Raw genomic sequence first — 23,006 nt, forward strand, 5'->3', positions numbered from 1 at the left:
CTGGGCAGCAGGAGAAGGGCTCCTCGCCCGCTCCTGGGTGAGGAATGGGGATCCTCGAGTGAGGCCCACGGACTGACGCCGGAGGAAGGCGGTTATCTTCGTGATTCTCCGGGGGAAGGGCCGGGAGCGCTTTCTTCCAGCTGTCCGGCAGTTAGCGGCCAAGTGAACTACCCGCCATGGCGGTTACGGCTCCTCCTTCCCTCAGGCCTCGCTCCGCCCCTTGCTGCCCCGCGCAAGCGCAGTAGCCTTCCGCCCCGCCGCGTGGGGCCAAAGCGAGGACAGGCCCAGGGGCTTGGACGGGCCCAGGGGGCGGGGACGGGCCCAGGGGGCGGGGACGGGCCCAGGGGGCGGGGACGGGCCCAGGGGGCGACCCCGCCCCACAGGCCTCGCCTCCTCCCCTCGGCTCGCGAGGCGCCGCCGTTTCTTCGGGTCCTGCGTGCGCGCCTCCGCCGCCGCTCGCGGAAGGCGGGGAGAGGGCGTGCGTGCGCGCTCCGCGGGTCAGCGAAGCCGCCGGCCCCGGCACGTGATCCGGGACCCGGTCGGTCGGTGGCTTGGTCCGCCAGCCCGCTAGTCCGTCGCTCAGTCCGTGGGTGCCATCATGGCGGAGGCGGCCAGTCAGGTGCTGCTGGGCTCGGGCCTCACTATCCTCTCGCAGCCGCTCATGTACGTGAAGGTGCTCGTACAGGTAGGAGGAGCCGCCGCCGGGCCTGCCGTCCCCGTCCCCGGCCTGCCGTCCCCGTCCCCGGCCTGCCGTCCCCGTCCCCGGCCTGCCCCGAGGCCCGGGGCGCCTCATCCCTGGTTCCCTGGGCCCCATAAAGTCAGGCCTGAGGGGACCTTGCGAAAGGGACGCGCGGCCTGCCCGGGGCCCTGGCCCGGCCCGGCCCCTTCTGGGCCCAGGAGCCTCCGAACCCGATCCAGAAGGTGTGATGGGTTCTCCCCGTCGGCCCAGCTCAGAGACCGCCCGGACGGGGACCCTCCCCCCGCTTCCCTTTTCCTTTCAGTCGGAAAGAAAATGATGAAAAGAGGTAAAAGCGCCGTAAGACCCGGCCCCTCCCCCCTCTGCCGGCGCCGAGTGACCGTGGCCGTGGGGCCACCGTGGCCGTGGGGCCGTCGCCCTTCTGGCTGCTGCGGTCCGTGGCAGGCTTTGGAGCCAGGCACCCGTGTGGGCACCAGGAGCGCGCTCAGAAATGGCAGCGGGTGCCCGGGATCTGTTCTCTGCTCTGCCCTGGGAGCCCGTGGGCGCCCCACTGCCCCGGGGTTCGAGAAAGTCACCGAGAGCCGGCGCGGGCTTGCCCCCTTTGGAGCGCTGAGTACTTTGAGCTTTCCCCCGAGTTTCTCCTTCGCTGGTACTGCCCAGCACTCGCTGCGGGCACTGACACTGTTCCCTTGGTTCTCCCCTCAGTCCTGTGCTGTGTCGGTCCCGCTGCCAGGCGTGCCCTCTCCCGGGGGCGCGCCCTCTCCCGGGGTCCCGCTGCCAGGCACGCCCTCTCTCCGGCTGACATCTCAGCTCCCGTGCTGTGTGCTGTGTCAGGTCCCGCTGCCAGGCGCACCCTCTCCCCGGCTGACATCTCAGCTCCCGTGCTGTGTCGGGTCCTGCTGCCACGCTCGCCCTCTCCCCGGCTGACATCTCAGCTCCCGTGCTGTGTGCTGTGTCGGGTCCCGGTGCCACGCTCGCCCTCTCCCCAGCTGACATCTCAGCTCCCGTGCTGTGTGCTGTGTCGGGTCCCGCTGCCATGCTCGCCCTCTCCCCAGCTGACATCTCAGCTCCCGTGCTGTGTGCTGTGTCGGGTCCGCTGCCAGACGCGCCCTCTCCCCAGCTGACATCTCAGCTCCCGTGCTGTGTGCTGTGTCAGGTCCCGCTGCCAGGCGCACCCTCTCCCCGGCTGACATCTCAGCTCCCGTGCTGTGTGCTGTGTCGGGTCCCGCTGCCATGCTCGCCCTCTCCCCGGCTGACATCTCAGCTCCCGTGCTGTGTGCTGTGTCGGGTCCCGCTGCCATGCTCGCCCTCTCCCCGGCTGACATCTCAGCTCCCGTGCTGTGTGCTGTGTCGGGTCCCGCTGCCAGGCGCGCCCTCTCCCCGGCTGACATCTCAGCCAAGCCTGACTTCAGTCTGAACGCTCGTTCTCTTCTCCTCGCGTCCCCCGGGAGGGTCCCCGTTCTTGCCGTCCCCCGAGGTCCTAGCTCCGGTCACTTCCCCGATCTCCGCCGTCCTCACCGCCTGTCTCCTAGAAGTACTGCGGGGTGCCGTGCCCCCACGAACACCCCAACTCCGGAAGCTTGGGTGGCAGCGATTGGTGAGATGCGAATCAGAAGAGATCCGAGCTTCAGACCCAAGTGTCGAAGCGCTCGGGGAAAGCAGGCAGGTGGGCGCTGTCGGGGAGCTCGGAAGGGGGCTCGGACGCCCGTGTGCGGGGTGCCTTTGGGGAACAGCGAGGAAGTGCAGCCCTGCCCGCGGCCCTGGTGGTGGCCAGGAGCTGGGAGTGGAGGGCTGAACAAGCCCCAGTGCGGGACGTGGAGAATGAGATGGCGTCCGGAAAGGAGTCTGCAACGGGCCAAGACCTGGCAGGGTGGTTCTGGATCGGCACCCCCTGCCGAGAGGGGGAGCCTGCGGGGCCAGGGAGCAACTTGGAGACTTCTTCTGCTTGGCTGAACTCGTTGTAGGGATTTGGCTTTTCTTTTGTTTCCAGGCTGGGGGAAATAGGGAGTGGGGAGAAAGCCTCATAGTTCAAAAAATGAAATGAGTTCCTGTTAGGGTCAGAGAGGACCCTCCTGTTTGGCCTTTGAAGATCTTCTGTGTGGCCCTTCCTAAATCTCCAGTCTCCTGACACTTTACTCCCTTTGACCAACTGGGAGATCTAACCAGAATGCTGTTCCTCACTCAGGAGACTTCATCTCCGTTGTCTGGGCCTTTGTACTAGCTGTTCCCCATTCCCTCTTTGTCCACTTGTTGGAGTCCCCAGCTTCCTTTCGGGAGCAAGGCCTTCCTCAGTGGCTCATCAGTGGCTTTCCGTCCGAGGTTACCTCATGTCCACTCTATTTGTCCCTTGTGCATACTTGTCTGGGCCTCTTGTCCTGTGTGTAGAGTGTCCACTCCTGAGGGTGAGTGGGACTGGGTCCTTCTGTCTTGGGACGTTTCCTGGCAGCCAGAGAAGTGTCCTGCGTGTGGTGGGTGCTTAATAAAGATGTCTTGCTTAATAGATCTGACATGACTAAAGTTTACAAAGTGCTTTCCAAGTCGTACGTCTTGGGAATATGAACCTGAGTTCCATGTTGGAGAGAATCACATTTCAACATTCTTTGGCTTAAGCTGAAATTAATTCAGGTTGTCTATCAAAAGCTGACATTTGTGGGTTTAGATTCCACAGTGCCAGGGTTTATTTGCACCATAGGGTAGATTCAGAAGAAAAGATTTGGACTCCACATTGTATTTGAAATTGGGTATATACAAAATCACAGAGCATGTATGGCAGGATAGGACGTATGTGGAAGTGAGAGCAATGTACAGTCTATTTGTTAGCAGCGGAGCTAATGGAAAAGCCTTGGATCCTCTCTCAATGAAGAGCAGCCCCATAGGGTTGATAGTTTCTAATTGACATTCATGCCTCTGGAAGTAGAAGACTCATTACTAACCTTGATTTTATAACATTTGTGCTGCCAATTTTCTCAAAAATTTGGTGAAATTCTAAATGATCAGTATGTGCTTTATTTTTAATATTAAATTTTATTGATGTTCTTTTTAAATCCTTATTTCCAAACATATTCTTCTCTCCTACTTAGCAAGCCATCGCTTATAGTAAATAATAGGAAAAGAAAGAATAAAGCAGATTCAGGAAGGCCAGCCAGTACGTAACCCAAGTCTTTTACCCCCATAGTACTCCCAAAAAAGGAAGGATTATACATTTTCTCAGCCTTTCCTGTGACAAGATTGGTTTGAATCATTACAGTGTTCTGGTTTGGTTTTTATTTTTGTGTCCATTGTTGTCCTTGTATACGTTGCTTTGGTTCAGGGTACTTCTTTGCATCGGTTTATATTCCTTCTCATGAATTTTCTGAATTCTTCATATTCGTTGTTCCTTATAGTATACTAAAAGTCCATTATCTTCACACTAGATAAGTTATCCCAGCTCCTGACTGGGGGGGTCTCTGTTTTATTTGTATTTCTTTGCTTCCACAAAGCAAAGAATTTTTTTATTTTAGGTAAGACTTTCATTTCTGTCTTTGACCTTGGTGGGGAAAGCCCAGCTATGGAATCTATGGGTCAAAGGATATGGACATTTTAGCCACTTTCTTAGTGTGTGGGAAAATTGCTTTCCAGAATGGTTAGACCAGTGCACAGCTGCACAATCCACTGTTACCTTTGTCATCTTGCTGGGTGTGAGATGAAACCTTAGCCTTATTTTGATTTGCATTTCCCTTGTTTTTGTAGTTTTTCTTATCGTTGCTCATGGTTTTGTAACTCTTGTTTTGAGAATTGTTTGTTTTTATCTGTTGACTACTGATCCATTGGGGAATAGTATTCACCCTAAAAAAAGATGCCTGGCTATACTTTCAGGGAGACAAAAATATTTAGCAATCATGATAGTAGAAAATGAGACCCATAACCCACAGTCTGTTTGTCTCCAGTAGTATCCTTTTAGCACTTTTCAGAACTGAACAGATTACAGAAATGAGACGACAGTCCACACTAAAATGACCTCCTCTACCTCTAGTCACAATTTGCCCTTCAGATCTAGTCAATTTGACTGTCTTGCTAATTGAATTTAAAATTTTTGCTCTCATTTCTCTAGTTGACTTAACAGCTGTTTTTCATTTGGTTTTGGTTTTTTGGTTATTGTTCCAAACATAAAAGACTCCAGATTTTCTTTGGAGACTACTTATCACATTTTCTGCAGTTCTGTATAGCTTTCTTGAAACAAAATTACTTTCCCTCCAGTCTAAAGTTGACTGTTCACTGTGGTTTTGCTTAATGTTAATCTTCTTCCATTACTGGCTAAAGAAACACATCTCATCTTTAGTTGTAAAGCAACATTTAAACTTAATTCTACTCTCTTTTCAAGGCCATAATAACATTTTTTTTTAACTCTTGAAGGTGGGATACGAGCCTCTTCCTCCAACTTTGGGAAGAAATATTTTTGGGCGGCAAGTCTGTCAGCTCCCTGGTCTCTTTTGTTATGGTAAGTTGGTTTTATTCACTTTGAGATGGATAGCTGTCAGCCTGAAAGGGAGCAAAAGAGAATTTAGAATTCCTGAACCCATCTTGAAGATTCCTTTCTTTGGATTTTTCTGTCTATAGGTAGAAATTCCTTCAGATTGTGATCTAAGTATTTGGCTTGTTTTCTTAGCTCAACATATTATGAATATCGATGGGAAAAGCGGGCTCTTTAAAGGCTTAACTCCCAGACTGTGCTCTGGAGCCATTGGAACTGTGGTCCACAGTAAAGTTCTGCAGGTAAGTGAATTCAAAAACAACTTTCACGTATATGTAAACAGCCTTTTCTACATAACTTGCGGTATTGATCAGGTGGAGAAATTGTTATGTGTGCACACCCTGAGGACATTTGTAACCATGACCTTTTCCCCTGTCGCTTTTCTCCTTCCACCTGTTATAGATGTTTGACATTTATGTGAAACATCTGTTCCTCCTTTCACCTCCAGTGACTGAAAGATAGTTATCCCTTGGAGAATGGCTACCTTGCTTACATCTTTAAGTTCCCTACGTATCTTGGACATTAGAAATGAGATTGTAGGAACATAGATTTAAGCCATTGTTTTACAGATGAAGAAACAAGACAAGTTAAGTGATGTGTCCAGAATCACACAGCTAGTAAATATGTAAGGTGAGATTTGAAGCCAAGTCTTTCTGATGTCCAGACCAGTGCTTTATCCTTTACTCCGCACAGCCTCCCGAAAGACTGGTCTCTTTGCATCATTGATCTTGTTTGTGCAAGAACTTTTTGATCTCTTTGAATTTAAAATGATGCGTTTTGTCTTTTGTGATCACATCTTTCTCTTGTTTAGGTAAGAACAAATGCTAGTCAAAGCCCTTGTTCTGTTGTACCATTATCTGTGGTATATTCTTTGATAATCAGATGATGAATGTATCTGGGGCTTATTGTGGCATGTGGCATCATAGGTTGGCATAAGTCTAATTTCTGCCAAATTACTTTCCAAATTTCCCAGCAGTTCTTGTTAAAAGGTGAGTTATTTTCAGGTTTATCAAATACTGGGTTACTGAATTCACTTCTTCCTGATTTTTCCTTATCTAGCCTGTTCCTCCCAGGTGAAGAAACTCCTTTTGCCAGTGCGGAGCAGCAATGCTGCTCTGCAGCTCCTAGTCTTAAAGAGTTGCCTAGGCCATAGAGTGGTTAAGTGTTCAGGGTCACACAGTGTGTGTCAGAAATGGATCTTGAACTCAGGCTTTCTTGACTCCAAGAGAGCTTGCTCTCTCCACAATATCACACTCCATGTGGTGCTTGTTTCTTTATGGTATAATTTGAGATCCAAAAGTCTTCATTCCTACTTTTTTCATTATTTCCTTCAAGATTCTGCAGCTTCAAACTGCAGTTTCTTCCAATGGAATTTATTATCATTTTGTCTAGATTTATAAATTATTGTCTTGGTAGCGTAATTGGTACAGCACTAAATCTGTCCCCTTACTGCCATCTTTTTTATTATATTGACCTGGGCCACTGATGGCCAGTGACTAACCCTTTAGGTCTTCAAATCATTCTTTATTTCTTTGAGGGATGCTTTGTAATTGTATTTATATATCTGGAGTGTGTCTTCATAAACTCCCAGATGTTTTTGTGTATTGTAGATATGTATATGTAGATATTAATTTTCTCCTTTAATTTGCTCTTGGAGTTTGTTATATTGAAATGCTAGTGACTTATTTTGCATTCTGTTTCTTTACTGGAGCTCTTAACTGTAATTAATTTCTATGCTTCTGGAGTTTTTGAAGCAAATCATCATATCAGCAGATAAGAATAGTTTTATTTACTCTTCATCTATGTTTATATGTTTAGTTTCTTTTGTCTGGCTTTTATCACATTTCTAGAACTAAAGTGAATAATGGTGCAGCAAGGGTGTATCTTTGCTTCATTATTGCACTGGGGAATTCATGTTTTACCACTTCAAATAATACTAGTTTGGGGTTTTAGGTTCTTTTTATCATCATAAAAATAGCTTATGCTTTGCAGGAATTTTAGCATAAGTAAGCGTTATACTTTGTCAAAGGCTTTTTTTCTGTGTCTTGGTGTAATTGTGTGTTTTAGGTACTTTGTTTTTAATATTACTAACCTAATTATGCCAGTTATTTTCTTAACATTGAACCATCTTTTCACCTGTAGCATAAATCTTTTATTGTGAGTGGGTGGGTGTGTATGGGAGGGGCATAGCATACACATGGAGCTATAGTCTTTTTACTTGGATTTTGTTTAAAGATTAAAATGTCATTAAAATGTAGTTACAATGTTTGACAAAGTGAATAAAAATGTAATAAAACAGATAATGTTAGTTTGTGGTTTTCTCATTCAACATGCAGCGCCACAGGGACCCACATGCCTTAGATGATGGCCCAGTGAAGTGTCAGTGTGGTCAGTGTCCAAGGCAGCTTTGCCCTCAAAGAGGAAGAAAAGACTCTGGTATCGAGTGACTTTCAGCTTTTACTGTGTTATACCTAGGCCAAGCACGCACCGAAACAGGGCCAGAACGATGTAAAAGACGCAGATAAATATTTGGTAGAAAAGGAAAGTCCAGAAGTAAACAGACGTTTTTAGGCAATCAGACTATTAGGACAGGATCTAAGGGAGGGAGCGCAGTGTGACAGAAAGCCACAACTCCATTTCATCTCGACGTTGTTCTTTCATCTCTGGCTCCCTCCGCTCTCAGATGGAGGGTAAAGAGGGCTGACCTTGGGCTATTTTTCCAACATTTTTCCAACAATATCATTTTACAACAACAGCGGTAATCGCTAGCATTTCTGTGGCATGTTAGGATGTGCCGCGCTTTAAGCGCTGCGTCACTGACTCCTCGCTGCAGCCCGGGGCAGCAGATTCTCGAGCCCACATGAAGTGATTTGCCCAGCATCTCGAAGGACTGCATTGGCGTTTTCCTCATTCCACATTCAGGCCTCTGTCTAGAAGCCTTCCCTTGTTCTGCCTGAGCCTCGGGGATCCTTGCACTTGCCTTCCTTGCATTCATGTGTTACCTCTTTCTATCTTTGTCAGAGCTGAGAGTGGGCGATTGTAAAGAAATAAGTGCAGTGTCCAGTGTGACTTGATTACTTACTTGATGGTGCCATGATGCAGCTCCTCAGTCCTAGGCCCTTCCTGGCGTCCTCTTTGTAGGTTGTACTTTTTTCTTTTTATTTATTTTAAACTTAAATACTAAAACTTCAGTAGAAAAGAGAAGAGAAAAGGTATTGCCATATGCACAGCAGAATGTACGAGAAGATTAGAAATATACAGCTGTTGATTTTCATTTCCGGAAAGCCCGTGTGACTGATGCTGCACGTTGTGTTCAGAGCCACCTTCCTGGGGAGGAAGTTTTCTTCTGTTCTCTGCTGTGTGCTTTTTACTTTGTTCTTTTTCCCCCTTCCCCAGAAAGGCTGCAATGAAGGGCCGGGATGGGTGGATGGATGGGTGGGTGGGTGGATGGATGGATGGATGGATGGATGGATGGATGGATGGATGGATGGATGGGTGGATGGATGGGTGGATGGATGGATGGATGGATGGGTGGGTGGGTGGATGGATGGGTGGATGTATGGGTGGGTGGGTGGATGGATGGATGGATGGATGGATGGATGGATGGATGGATGGATGGATGGGTGGGTGGGTGGATGGATGGATGGATGGGTGGGTGGGTGGGTGGATGGATGGATGGATGGATGGATGGACATGTGTATTCATATACACACACAAAGATATATACGTACATTCATACATACATATACATAGATATCTATAATCATACTCATTGTCATTTGAAGAATTATATTGGCTTTACCTGCCCACTAACAATAAATATTACTTCAGTTATTTAGCTCTAACTGTATTTGTATAAAAGGTGTTTTATGTTTACGTTATATAGTTCCTGTATCTGTTTTGGCAGGTAGGCTCTCATATTTCATACTGTCTAGCTATTTTAAATGGTCTAAAAAAATACTGAGTAATATGACTGACACATTGCAGAGTTTCCTTATCTTTCTCTTTTGATTAAGTCTATTTTAGCTTTAACTTTGTCTGAAATCTTGATTACTACTCCTGCTTTTTTATATAATAAATTCTGCTGCTGACCTTTATTTCTTAATTGTGTGTATCTCTCATTTTTATAGCATTTTCTGAAAGCAATATATTCTTGAATTCAGATTTTTAATCTGCTGTTGGTTTCCATTTTATGGGCAAATTCATCGCATTCACCTTCTAAGCTGAAATTACTTGTCTATGTTTCTTCCTTCCCATTTTTATTTTTCCTGACTCTCATTCTTATCCTATTTCTGTCTTTCCCCACTACTGCTCTGGTTTCCTTCTACCCGCTGCCTTGCCCTCCTATTCCTTCATCTACCCACCCTTCCAAGAATCCCTCCCTTATCCTCTCTCCCACCCTATCCCCTTGCCCTCTAATTTCTTCCTGAATATTGAAGGCTTTTATACCCTTCTGGGTATAGATGTTATTCCCTCTTTAACCCATTCACAGTGAGATTAAGGTTTCAGCACTGCCTGCCACCCATCCTACTACTTTCTCCATTTTCAGTTTTTCCTTTTTTGCCTCATTTGTATAAGATACTTGCTCCCTTTTATCTTCTCCCTGTACAGGTTTTTTAAGAATCACCCCATCATAAAGGCCTTTCTTTCAAACCACCCAAATAAAAAATTACTTACATTAGAACTTAGGATATTTTCGTACACAAGAAGTAAACAATGTTACCTTATTGACTTCCTGATAATTGGTCCTTAACGTTTACTTTGTATTTTTTCTGGATGTTACATGTTGAATTTTTTCTACTGTTTTTGTCACAAATGCCTGACAGTCTTGGTTCATTAAATGACCATAGGATTATCCTTAATTTTGATGGGTAAGTTACTCTTGTTTATAGCCCCAACTCTTTTGCTCTACAAAATATAGTGTTCCCAGACCTACAGTCCTTCAGCATAATAGCTGTTAGGTCTGGTATGATCCTTATTGTAACTCTACGGTATTTAAATTGTTTTTCTTATTGCTTCCAGTATTTTCTCCTTAACCTAAGAGCTTTGAAACTTGGCTATGATATTCCTGTAAGTTTTCGTCCTGGGATCTCTTTCAGGTGGTGATCAGTGGTTTGTTGTGTTTTTTTTTTTTCTATTTCTGCTTTGCCTCCTTGTTCTAGAACTTCAGGGTATTTTCCTTGATTATTTCTTGTAATATTGTATCAAGATTCTTTATTTTATCATAACTTTCAGGCAGACTGACTGATATTTCTTCTATTTTCCAGATGAGTTGTTTTTCTGATGAGATGTTTCATACTCTCTTTTATTTTTTCATTCTTTTGATTCTGTTGTATTATTTCTTTGTGTTTTAGAATGTCATTAACTTCCCTTTGCCCAATTCTGATTTTCAAGAAATTATTTTCTTCCTTAAGTTTTTGGTTCTCTATTTCAAGTTGATTGACATGTTTTCATAATTTTCTCGACTTTCTTGGATTGATTATTTTTTTTCTAATTTTCCCTCAATCTTGCTTACTTGATTTTTAAAGTTCTTTTTTAAGTGCTTCTAAGCAATATTTTTGTATTGAGACCATTTGACATTTCTCACTGAAAAAGGAGTGGCTTTTTTTTACCTCCATTATCTTCCTCTCAATATGAACCCTTATCTTCTCTGTCCTCATAGTAGTTATCTATGGTGGGGTTCTTTCCTTTCCTTGCTCCTTTTTATTTATTTCTTTGGTTTTATTTTTTGCACCTATTAGCGTGATCAAGTTCTATTCCTGAGGTATGAGGAGTAATGCCCCAAGCCTCAGGTCCTTCTTACTGTTCTTTTCTGAGGTCTGTCTTGAGGCTCAGCCTTGGGCTCCTCTCCCATTCCTAAGCCAGAGCTAGAGAGCACCAGATGCCCCCCTATCCTCCCACCCAGTCCTCTTACTCCCTGTGGTCCCTCACGTGGCTGCAAACTACAACTGTTCTCTCTGCCCTGGAACTGAAACCAGGGACTCTGCTCTCCTCCAGGGCCCACAGTCAGCAAGGTCCCCCTCACTCCTCTCTACTGCACTCCTCAGGCGTGTGCTAGCTCCTTCTCCCCACAGCCACAGCCCAGCCCAGTAATGTGTCTGATCAGCACAGCTGTGCTTGGCACATCCCTCAACCACAAAAGGTCCTTCGATCTTCTCTGTGGTCATATGCCCACAGTTGGTGAGATGAAAGTTTCTAAGGCTGAGGCTGCCTCCGAACCCCAGCTGTGCCCAGGGCTTGTTTTTTGGTGATTCCACAGAGTTGTCCTAGAGGTGTTTGTACTTCACTGCTCCTGGAGGTCAGGTCTGTCCTGGGGTCTTCTTATTTTGTTTTAGGAGAACAACTGCTTTGCTCTACTTTCCCTCTGAGGCAATGTTTTGTCTTTGTTCAGTGGAGGAAATTGGGGAGCTGAAAGTTTTCTGACCTCCTCTGCCATTTCCCCAGAATCCTCTGACGTCCTTTTTCTTTTGGCATGTCTAAATTCATCTTTCTAAAATCTTAACGATCTGAGAAACTAGTCCTTCTGTACTGCCTTCTCTGGGATTATATACCAGCCAAAACTCGGAATACCAGAGCTCGTGTATTGGCTGGCAATAGCCATGTGACCTGAGACTGGTCTTTTGGAACTTCTAGACCTTGTGGGGCTGTTTGGAAGATCAAAGGAAATCATTGTGTGTTCTGGGTGGAGATGTTATTTTCTTTCTTTAGAAACTTTCAGGCATCACAGCAGTTTCACTAGCTCCATGATTCCAGCTGATCAGACTTTGGAAATCGGTGTTCTTCCTATCCCAGAGTAGAGCTTTGCTCTGTGGTGTTCATCCTCTTCTTTCCAGAAGAGAAAAATGACTTTTGTTGTCTAATTTCACCAGCTTTTGGCATGTATGTCTAGTCTCTGTCCAAGACCCATACACCAAATTTGGCAGTGTTGTCAGTCTCACAGAGTTTGTTTCCAGCTACTTGGTTGGCAATAACCATTGATTGAATGACCAAGGACAGTATGTGGTTAGGAGAGTACATATGACATCTTAGCTAGCCCCGCCACCACCAATACAGTTTGTGTTTGTGTCTTCTCTCACAGGATTTTACAGTAACGCAAATCCTCTTTTTCTTTCCCCTTTCCCCTGTAGCGATACCAGGATTGTGACAAGGCTGAGGTATGTTGGAGCTGATTTTTATGCATGAACCCTGTCCTTGCAAATTGTTACTGCTGCTTGCCCTGCCCCTTCCCTTTAGGAGAAGGCACAATAATTCTGTCTTTAAGTTCTTAGTGAACTGCTGGCCTATGGAGTAGACACCCGTCTGAATGACTCTGTTTAAAGCCAGCAGAAGCCTAACTCTCTTACTCTTTTCACAGGAGTTAAAACAAGGACTTTCACCTCCTTCAGAAAAAGATGCTCCATCCAGCTTTGACAGGGTTATCAAGGAGGTAGGAGATGAACCTAGATATTTGACAAAACTTTCCTGTAATATCTATACAATCAGTAGCCCCTCAGACATGTAATTAGTGTCTGATTCAAGGCCTCAAGCTTCGCTTTGCAAGGGGTAATTGTTTCATTCTTGGTCTTTGGATTTCCAGTGCTTAGAACAGGAGTTGGCCCTGGGAGGCCTCCTGAATAAGTGCCCTTGGTTGTTTGTAACTCCAGTGTCATTCATTAGTCTCTTCAGAATGAAACCATTAGCTTGGTTTTGACTTAGCAATGCTACTTAACTGTGAAAGAACCAGGAAAAATACTTCTTGTTTTAGGAAAAAAGATGCATTCAACCAAAATTAACCATAAAGAGACCACTTTGTCTAAACTATTAGAATTATATTGCTACTGAAATTGTCCTGAGAGAACTGAAAATCTTCGAGAAAAGTTTAAAGATAGTATGAGGCCCTAGACATGCTAACTGTCATAGCTCTAGAAATGCTTTTGTAGCACTGGACAAGTTTAGGGTCTCCCTTTCACTACTGCCCATTCTCCTACCCTTCTCTCCCTAAAGAAATTTCCATTTTGCCTATCCATGCTCCCAAAAGAGCTTCTCCTTTTTGTTTGGGTATTAGATACTGTCTTGGAGTTGGGTTTTAGCATTCAACATCCAAAGTGTAAAACTTAGGAGTTTATCAAACAGATGGTTGGCCTGTTTTCATATACTTTGTTTATAAAATTTTATTTAAAATGAGAAGTACTGTTACTGGCAAAAAAAAAAATCATTAACCTTGACCTATTTTATATTGTATGATCTTATTCTGATAAATTCCCTCTTATATTTGGGTGATTCCAAAAGTCTTTCATCCAGCTGATTGTGACTTACACAGTGACTGTCTTCTTATTAATCCCAAGGACACATCTCTGCAAAAAGCTATAAGATAAACTTAGCATATTCCAAACCTGGGATTTTTTTTACCTAGGAATTAGAGTTTATTCTTCTTTGCTGTCTCTACACATGACAGCCAGATTCAGCAGCTCCAAGTTTCTTCGTTTTGTAGGGTTGTAGCACAGCCCTGGTGGGAGCTACTACATCTCTCCCTGGAGACTCATAAAAGAATGCCTGCGTGCTAGAGGTGTCTGCACTGATTGAAAGTCACTCAGAATGAGCATGCGCTCACGCTCTGAGTTCAGGACTCGCTCTGTGATTACATGCTGGTGACCCTTCCTGTTTTTTGCTTTTGTTTTTCTCATCTATAAAATTGAGAAAATAACGGGAACCGGCCTTGCAGAGATATTTTGAGGAATAACTAAAAAAGATCATTGAAATCCATGAGTGAAAGGTATGCTCGAATGACAGAATACTCTATTGTATCCTCTCCTGGCTCCAGGGCCAGAGCACTATTTCGCCTCACGCCTTTTCATATAGTACAGTGTTCACCCACACTTGATCTCATACAACTTTTGAATGTCAGAATTTAGGTTTCAGAAATGTCTGTCCATTCTTTCTAGACGACTCGCGAGATGATGGCACGTTCTGCCGCTACCCTCGTCACACATCCCTTCCATGGTATGTTTCTTGGTATAATGTGGTCACAGAAATCTACTGGCGTGGGAAACGGTATACATTCTACTAATATTCCTGTTCTGAATTGACCTCTCAGGAGGGTTACTGCGTGGCTTCAGCTGAGGATTTATTGGTGGTTTTGTTTGGGGGTGGAAATTGTGGTTTTCTTTTTACCCCAAAATACCCAGATAGCTAAGCCTCTCTCGGTGGAATAAGCTGTTTTTCAGGGTAAGTTCCTACCAATGTCTTTCTTCTCTGTCCTGCAGTGATCACCCTGAGGTCTATGGTACAATTCATTGGCAGAGAGACCAAATACTGGTAAGTGCCTTGTGCCCCATGTTCATAAAGTGACTTGTTCCACATAAACATTAGACTAGGAGTTCCTCAAGGGCAGGGACTGTCTTTTGCCTTTTGTAGGACCTGGTATGTAGTAAGTGCTTAATAAATGTTGAGTGAATGATGGACCACAACATGGGAGAGTGAGGCTGCCTTTCCTGCTGCTTGTTTTCTCTGTGGGTATGCCAGAAAGGCAAGGTTTTTTAAAGGAGCGCATGTAAGAGTCTTAGGGAACGAGATGTGTGGAGCAGGCCTGAAGTTTCAGCTTTATCAGTGTCGGCAGCCAAAGTGCTTTTCTTCTGGTCTCCAAAATAACAAGACGTTTTGCTTTTTTTCTCTCTTTACCTCGTCCAGCGGACTGTGCGACTCCATAGTAACCATTTACCGAGAGGAGGGCTTCCTAGGATTCTTTGCGTGAGTTGATGCTGAAGGGATTTTGCTGAAGTAATTTAGCATGAGTGGGGAATCTCAAAAGGGAGCTCTTAGGACAGTGAGAGTTTAGTCTGTTGATGGAATGCAATCTTTTTTTTAAAGTTTAAACTTTGGAGAGACTCCAAATAACATTCTGATTGTACTGAAAACCATGAAAGTCTATAGCCTGCTTCTTCTTTTAAGGTGTGATGACTGCATTATCACTCTCATGTTTCCTTCTAATCTTCTTTCTGTGCGTTTTAAATGCCTCAGTGACCTCTCTATTCTGTTTTTTTTTTACAATGCTATTGATAGTCCCCTTTTCCTTGTTCCAGTTCCCCCCCAAAAAAACTGAAAGGAAAATCCTTATAACAAGTCTACATAGGGAACAAAACCAACTCGGCCATTTCTGAGAAGTTGGGTCTCACTCTGCCTACGCAACGTACACTCAAGATTCAGATTACTCTAAGTACCCTTCAAACACCAACTCAAATTCCCATTGACCTAATAGGCCACGATTTCAGCTTTTTCACCCAAAATTAATCCTTTGGTCCTGAATAAATATGCATTAAAATAAGTTCATCGTAAATGTCAGCTTGTGCCTTTCCAGTGAGGGGTCCTATAGGTAGGAAAATGAAGGAATTTGCCCTTCTTTATTAGCAATATTTGTTTTTATTTATCCAGAAGAAGTAGAAGGTTCTAAGGGTCCCTTTTGCCCAACTCTTAAGCCCTTGCTGGAGAATTTACCATTTTCCTTCTTAAAAACCTTCTAAAGGAAGACATACTTAGGTTCATGTGGGCCCCTCATGGTGTCATTTTAAAAGTCACCCTCTTTACATAAAGTTCTTTTTCTTCATGATTTTTCTTTTTCATATCTAATGTTAAATTTAGAAAAATGTGTTGAGCAGAAGCCATATCTGATCCCTTTTTAAGCCTCTAACAGATTTTTTTTACCTCAAAAAATGTAGTTAATAGTAATAAACATGATAGACCAACAGGCAGAGTATGAGGAAATCTGTTTCACCTCTAATTTTTAAAAAGGGAATTAAGGCTTTGGAAATCAACCTTCCATATTTTGGTCTCTATTTATTCTATTTCCTGAAGGGTGAATTAGGTGAAGATGTGCTCAGTTTATGGTTGCTTTCTGCTCTTTGGGTTCAGATTTTTTAAATTACACAAAGTTAATTGATTTCTCTGGATCTAATTTTGAAAAATTCAAAACATTATCTGAAATGTGACTACACTTAGTAGATTTTTGCATTCTTTGGTCTTTATTCTAAACTGTCACCTGTTTTTGGTTTTTTTTTTTTTTTTATGGCAGGGGCCTTATTCCTCGTCTCTTGGGGGACATCATTTCCTTGTGGCTCTGTAATTCATTGGCCTACCTCGTCAATACCTATGCACTGGAGAGTGGGGTAGGTTGTGTAGAACCTGCATAAACTATGACTTGACCCAGATGTTAGGTATGGATAATGGCTAGTTAGTGAAAGAGAAACAGAATGATCATTGAACTACCATGAGCTAATGGAGAAATTTACGCTCTTGGCCTTAGAATTCCCAAAGATTCCCAAGAACTTGCTATGATGTGGGACTGGTTCAAGATTATGCAAATAATAGCTAGAATTTATGTAGCGCTTTTAAGATTTGCAAAGCACTTTATACATGCCTCATTTTAGCTTCACAGTGACCTTTGGAGATAGGTACTGTTATTAATCCCATTTTTACATCTGAGGGAACTGCGACAGGCAGAGGCTAAGTGACTTGCCCAAGGTCACAGAGTGAGTGTCAAGTCAGATGTTAGCTTTTCTGACTCCAGGTAGAACACTCAGTGTACCAGGCCACTTGGCTGCTTCAAAAACCACTATGGAAAGTCACTGGGTCTGGGGGAAGCCAAGAATCTTTGGAGAAGATGGAATAATAAGGGGATTTCAAGAGCTTGATTCTATCAATCTGGCCAAACCACTTGTAGGCTGAGCTTCCCTTTAATATGAAGGAGAAAATTAAGGCAGTTGAAGCATATGTTGAGATTCTGGTGCATTTTGAAGAAGTCCTGAAGAATCTCTCACTTCCTTGGGTTCTTTGAAAACCTCTACATAAGAGGAGAGGTTCTAAACCTTTTGGGTAGTGGCCTCCTTTGGCAATGGTGAAACTCATGGGCCCTTTTGCAGAATATTTTTAAATGTGTAAAATCAAAGCCATAAGGAAACCAATTATGTTGAGACGGCACAGTTACTTCAATATGAAAAGTTCCAAGTTCTCAGTTCCCCTGAAATCTTCCCATGGAGAACAGGTTAAGAACTCCGACTCTGCTTGAAGGAGTTTGGGGAGTTAGCGTCTCCCATACATTTCCTCCTTTAGGAGGCACTTACAGAGTGTAAGTAAAGTGCCCTTCTATGGCATGATGGTGCTGTGACAGTTTCTCTGTTGTTGGGTTCAGTCATTTCAGTCTCTTCATGACCCCATTTGGGGCTTTCCTGGAATAGACGTGGGAGTGGTTTGCTGGTTCCTTCTCCAGTCCATGTAACAGATGAGGTCATGAGCAGACGGGGAAGTAACCTGCTCAGAATCACACAGCTAGTAGATGTCTAGAGGCCAGATTCGAACTCTGCCAGATGAGTCTGCCTCATTCTAGGCCTGGCACTTTATCCACCTAACTGCCCAGTTACCCCATGCCCTATGGGTATATGAGAAAATGTCAAAGCAAATCCATGATCAGATGTGGATTGAATTTGTGTATCACTTGAGGAAAAGGCCCATATGATGGATCTGCCTCTGGTAGGCCTATTTGTCTTAAAATGAATACTGTTATTAGAGAAATTATAATTCTGATCAATAGGAAAGAGAAGGAACAAGTATCTGCTATATGCCAGGCACAGCCGTAAGCACTTTGCAAACATCTCCTTTGATCCTCACCCCTGGACACAGGTGCTGTCCCATTTTACAGTTGAGGGAACCGAGGCAGAGAGCAAGTAAGTGACCTGCTCGGGTAACATAGCTATTTTAGGCTGGATTTGCACTCAGGTCTTGTGACTTCAGGCCCAGTGCTCCATCCACCGTGTCACTGTGTTGCCTCTAGGTAAAGGTTAGCTCGTCTTTTAAACATTCTGTCCTCATTCTTCTACATCGAAATCACTTGTGACCTGACGTGTGTTTGTCTGCTGTTTTACATGGATCCGAATAATCATAATCGTATCTTACTGCTGCTTTGTAATATCTTTACCTCTAAAATCTGCTTGGAAGACTGCAGAAAAGTAGTAGTCAGTGAGGTGTGGGATATATGACAGTGTCACCTGTTATCATTTGTCCTAAAGGTTCTCCCCTTCTTTAGGTTTCCACCATGAATGAAATGAAGAGTTATTCCCAGGCTGTCACTGGAGTAAGTTTGTTCCTCTTCCTCTCAGCAGCCTAGAAACAGACCGTTGTTTTTATCATCCAGACAATGTTGAGAGTGTTTGAAGGAGTCATCCACCACATGTCTGTTAGGGAATTTCCTCCTGCATTCGTTGATATTTTGCAGGTTAATAGTGGCACCTCTATTTCTTAAATCTTATGATTGAATCCACACCATTTCTAAAGAAAATCAGCCTGTCCACCTCTGCTAGCCTAGTGTTACAGCTCTGTGAATGACCCTCTGGCCTGAGGGAGCCAGCTTCCTGATACTGCAGTGCTGAAGAATTTTCCTTATCTTGATCTGTGTGGTACCTTTAAAATATCACCTAACTAAACCAGCATCTTTTTGACCTGAAAAAGGTCATTCATGTGTTTAGCCAAGAGACTGAAGTTTTTACTGATATCTAATTATATTTGTATATCATTTTACTCCATGTGTTACAAAGCATTTTTCTACATATGAAACTGTTGATCATACAACAGAGATCTCTATGTGAGGAAATACAGAATTTGGTCCAAGGACTGACTTCCTGCTGCTAACAAATGGCTAGGATTTGAAGGATGGATAGAACGTTCATTAGGAGGTCCTATATTTCTCATCCCCATGCTCAGAATGAATAATCGTTTTTTCTTGTTTACCCCAAGTGCAAGTAGCATACCCCAGGCCCTTTGATTGAGAGGTAGGGACAGAGGCAGAATAGCTGGTGGAAAGTTAAAGCTGCCCCAAAAGCTTTGCCATCCTCTTCCTCTTTGGTGTTCTAGTTCTTTGCCAGTATGCTGACCTACCCCTTTGTGCTTATCTCCAACCTGATGGCGGTCAACAACTGTGGGTAAGTAACTGCTGTGGGTAAGTAAGTAGTCAGAGGACATGGTCCTCATGGGAATTTTGGAAAGAACAGTTTTTTCCTCCCTAAGCAATTATCTTCCTTTTGTAATTGAAGCCTATTGTGAGTTCTGGTCCCTGATTTGGTATTTGTGCTGTTATTAGGAGATGGCTGTGCATGACTTGACAAGGAGCACATTCAGCAAACTCTTAACACTCACAATACGCCAGGTGCTGTATGATGTAAAATGGTTTATAGGGTCTGTTCCCTGAAGGAGCTCCCACTCTAAAGGAGGCAAGCTAATTCTTCTGTTTTTCTTATCAATTCAGGTACACAAAAGACAGCTATATTCCTTCTGATTGAGAAAGAGGGAGGGGGTTATCAGCCAGTTTGCGTGTGTCAGACACTGGAGATACCCATAGAGTAGCAAGACAGGCCTGCTTTGGGGGAGCTCCCATTCCCATGGGGGAGCTGACAGCACATAGGGATGATTCAGCTTTCAAGTCAGATTGAAAGGTCCCATGATCCTCCGGGTACAGTGGCAAAGCAGGTGCTAATACCCTTTAATGTCATTTCCATAGATAAAATGATGCCATTTTTAATGTTAAGCCTTTTTTGATAGCCAGAACTTTTCTGGGTCCTCAGCAGGTGTGGCTGTAGATTCTATGGGAGCAGTGACTGATCTGCATCTCTGCAGGGGATGCTTCCCAGGATGATGGCTGTAGGCAGGGGCCTGGAAGCTTGACTCTGCCCAAGGTTCTTGGTGTATGTCCATCAAGGTCCAAGGGAAATGGGGACCAGTTTGACTTGCTTGGCACATACTGCCTCCTGTCTCTCCTACACGGTGCCCTACTGCTTCGGCTCACTCAGCTTGCCTGCTTGGGATCACAGTTGGTGGGATCGCCCCTCTGAATGATAGCTGGGTGATCAGCAGGGCTGGGGATTTATTTTTGTGGGTATCAGGTTGGAACCTCAGTCAGACAGAACTTTGTGGAAGGACTAGGTTTGAAGGGAAAAGCATCTTCATTGCCTTTTCTCCTCCTTCCCTTACATTGTATCACTTTACTTCAGGGATCCATCATTTGATCTGGATGGACAGTGCCTCCACGCACACAGATGACAACCTCTATACCTTTTCAGTTAGCCCCCATGAAGCATTCATCTCCCTGTGGCCAGCCTTCTCCATGTCCAACTTTTGCCTGCTAAGTGGCCCTCCAGAATTTGTATTTCTGACTTAGTCGTCATTTGCATCTGTATTAATTCTTCATTCTGTCCTTGTGCTGTGCCCAATGCAGAGCTCTCCTTGTCAACATGCCCTTTATCAAACAGGATGAGAGCCAAGGAAATGGGGTCTTGGTGTTCAAGGGACTTTAGCCCATTTTGTGATGTCTAAGGTAGCTCAGATGTGAGGAAGGCTTTGTGAACGTTCCCTCCAGATACTGCCAAAGCAGAAGGGGCTGGCGTCTTGTCTGAATGTGAACAGCATGGCCGCCTGGGTCTTTTAAGCCTTTTGTGCTTAAATGTTTTCAGAGCCTCGTGCAGAGCTCCCAAGGGCTGAAGTTCCCCCTTTTCTCTTCCCTTGTACAGGGCTGTTCTTGCGGAAGAGGGTCACAGGTGGTCCTAGAAATGAGCCAAGTGTCTGCTAGCTGTGGATTCATTTGTAAAAGACTTGGTCCACCTATTCCATTTTAGTGAAGTTTGTTTCCTCACAACAGGCATCTCCTTCTGTACCTTTGTGAGCAGAGCTAGGGGCTAGAGGGTGCCAAGCTCCCCAGAGACGTGGATGGCTAACTGAGCTTCTCTCTCTTTCAGCCTTGCTGGTGGAAGCCCTCCTTATGCCCCAGTTTACTCTTCCTGGTTAGACTGTTGGTGCATGCTGCAAAAAGAGGTAGTCTTTCTCTTTCAGTTTTGGAACCAGCGTTTCCGTATTCTTAACACAATCCCTCCTTCTCACACAAGTTTGACCTGTAGCTACCAATCTGTCATTTGTTTAACTGGAGTGGCGTTCAGTCTGACCTGGCAGAAGGGGTGGATGTCATGCTTAGAAATCACAAACAAGAGATAGGAGAAATAATCCATAGAATATTATTTAAAAGGACATTAACCTATAAGGGGTCAGTTCATTAGATGCCCAGGTTATTGAAAGGATCTTGGTCACTAAGCACTTGTTTCCCTCCCACTTCGAATCAAATGGAGATTTAGAATTTTTTTCTTTCTCCAACAGTTATTATAGGCTAAGTATTATTGCAGGTAAGAAATTTCTGGCACTGGAAGTTACATTTTATTTGTTGCAGCAGATCAGTGACAGCTGGGCTGCATTGTCTCTAAGTACAGTCTAGTACGCAGGGCACCAGATGACCTCTGAGAACCAAAGTCGGTGTATTGGGATGCTGGGAGAGCAGTGATTTCTCAGGTCTCCGGCCTCGCTGTAACCATGGCCACTGTTGAACAGCAAGCCTATTAAAAAGAAGGAATTCTCTTACCATAATAGTTCTCAGATGTTAATAAGACACAAGATTAGGAAGACAGGAGATAAAGTTCTTTGTTGCATTATTTTGTTTCACTTGTGATAGATGTGAGAGCAGGCCTTGGTTCACAAAGCTCGAGATCAGTCTGTAAAAAATGAGTAGGATACATCAAGTCTCACTGATTATGTCCCGGGAGAGAAGTCCGTTGACCTCTGAGAACAGAAGTCTACAATATTTTGCTGAAAAAACCTTCATAGTAACTTTCCCCCCTGTTTTCAGGGATCACATACCTCTTCCCTGCATTAGGCAAAAAACTCACTGTTACTGTTGTCTCCAGTTTAGGGAGGGAGAGTTTATCATTGTAATTACCCCTCTCTCTCTAGCGAGTCATCCCCTAGCCCCCAGGTAGAAAAGTAAAAATGAAGGGGTGCTCAGTTCTCCCTGTGGCTTGGTTCCCTTATACCTCCTCAGAGTGACCTGAGAAATTGAGCCAGCTCCAGAAGAAGATGCAAGGCCAGGCCTGTGAGGAGAGCCTAGGGGGCACCTCTAGTTGACCTCTTGCTGGAAGGGACCCAGCACAGATAGTAAGATGCACAAGTCAAACATACCCCCATAGCACCAACAGCTTTATAAAGGCTGGGGAGAACCTCTTCTGCGAGCTAGAGTGGCATTTCATTTGCATTTGGTGATCTGACCTGTCACCATTAGGCAGAGGGTTTGGCTTTCTGTTCTGTGGGAATGGATCCTTTGTATACCCTGACCATTTAATGGCATTTCCAAGAGGTCTATTGTATCTTTTCTCATTTTGCCAATTGGATTGACTGATCTCATGGCCTTCACTGTAAGTTTTATTTATCTGTTTAATTTTTTTCCAGGGAAACATGAGTCGTGGAAATAGCTTGTTTTTCCGGAAGGTGCCCTTTGGGAAGACTTACAGCTGTGACCTGAGGATGTTAATTTGAAGATGTTGGGGAAAGGGCAATGACATTTCTGTAGTCCCAGATGCACAGAATTATGGGAGAGAATGTTGATTTCTATACAGTATGGTGCGCTTTTTTTTAATAATCATTTAATCTTGGGAAAATGGAGGTTTTTGGTGTCTGCCTCGTTTGTTCATTTCCCAGTGCAGGCTGCTTTATGGCTGAGATTCCCCAGTGATTCTTTTTCCTGAAATGGGTGATTTTTGCTTTGGGTTTAGATATGATTTACATAAAGCCAAATGGCCCTTTTCTAGAGGAATAGGCAGGTTATTATGGAGTATAGGCCTTGATTTTAAACTTTTTAAGAATAAAGAATCGTTAAATTCTGAACAAGAATTCTGAGCAACTTGTGAAACTTCAGAAAAATTAATAAAGCAACTTTGTAGGAGATGAATTATTATTCTCCTCTTGTGA

The 23,006-nt window shown here is 44.3% G+C and overlaps 1 protein-coding gene across 2 annotated transcripts; it reads left to right on the forward strand.

Moving 5' to 3' along the window:
- The first annotated feature begins 367 nt into the window (after positions 1 to 367).
- On the forward strand, positions 368 to 22,700 carry MTCH2 (mitochondrial carrier 2). Of its 2 annotated transcripts, XM_072617539.1 has the most exons (13): positions 368 to 685; positions 5,090 to 5,174; positions 5,343 to 5,449; positions 12,335 to 12,361; positions 12,562 to 12,633; positions 14,129 to 14,186; positions 14,450 to 14,501; positions 14,874 to 14,933; positions 16,252 to 16,345; positions 18,259 to 18,306; positions 19,083 to 19,150; positions 20,957 to 21,032; positions 22,488 to 22,700. In XM_072617539.1, exons 1-13 carry the CDS (start codon positions 599 to 601, stop codon positions 22,572 to 22,574), a joined length of 921 nt encoding a protein of 306 aa, XP_072473640.1. In that variant the 5' UTR covers positions 368 to 598; the 3' UTR covers positions 22,575 to 22,700. The 2 variants fall into 2 exon arrangements, with proteins under 2 accessions (XP_072473640.1, XP_072473641.1); XM_072617540.1 differs by lacking the exon at positions 12,335 to 12,361 and having other exon boundaries at positions 421 to 685.
- Positions 22,701 to 23,006: the final 306 nt, after the last annotated feature.

Source organism: Notamacropus eugenii, chromosome 6 (genome assembly GCF_028372415.1).
Source record: "Notamacropus eugenii isolate mMacEug1 chromosome 6, mMacEug1.pri_v2, whole genome shotgun sequence".
Taxonomy (NCBI): domain Eukaryota; kingdom Metazoa; phylum Chordata; class Mammalia; order Diprotodontia; family Macropodidae; genus Notamacropus; species Notamacropus eugenii.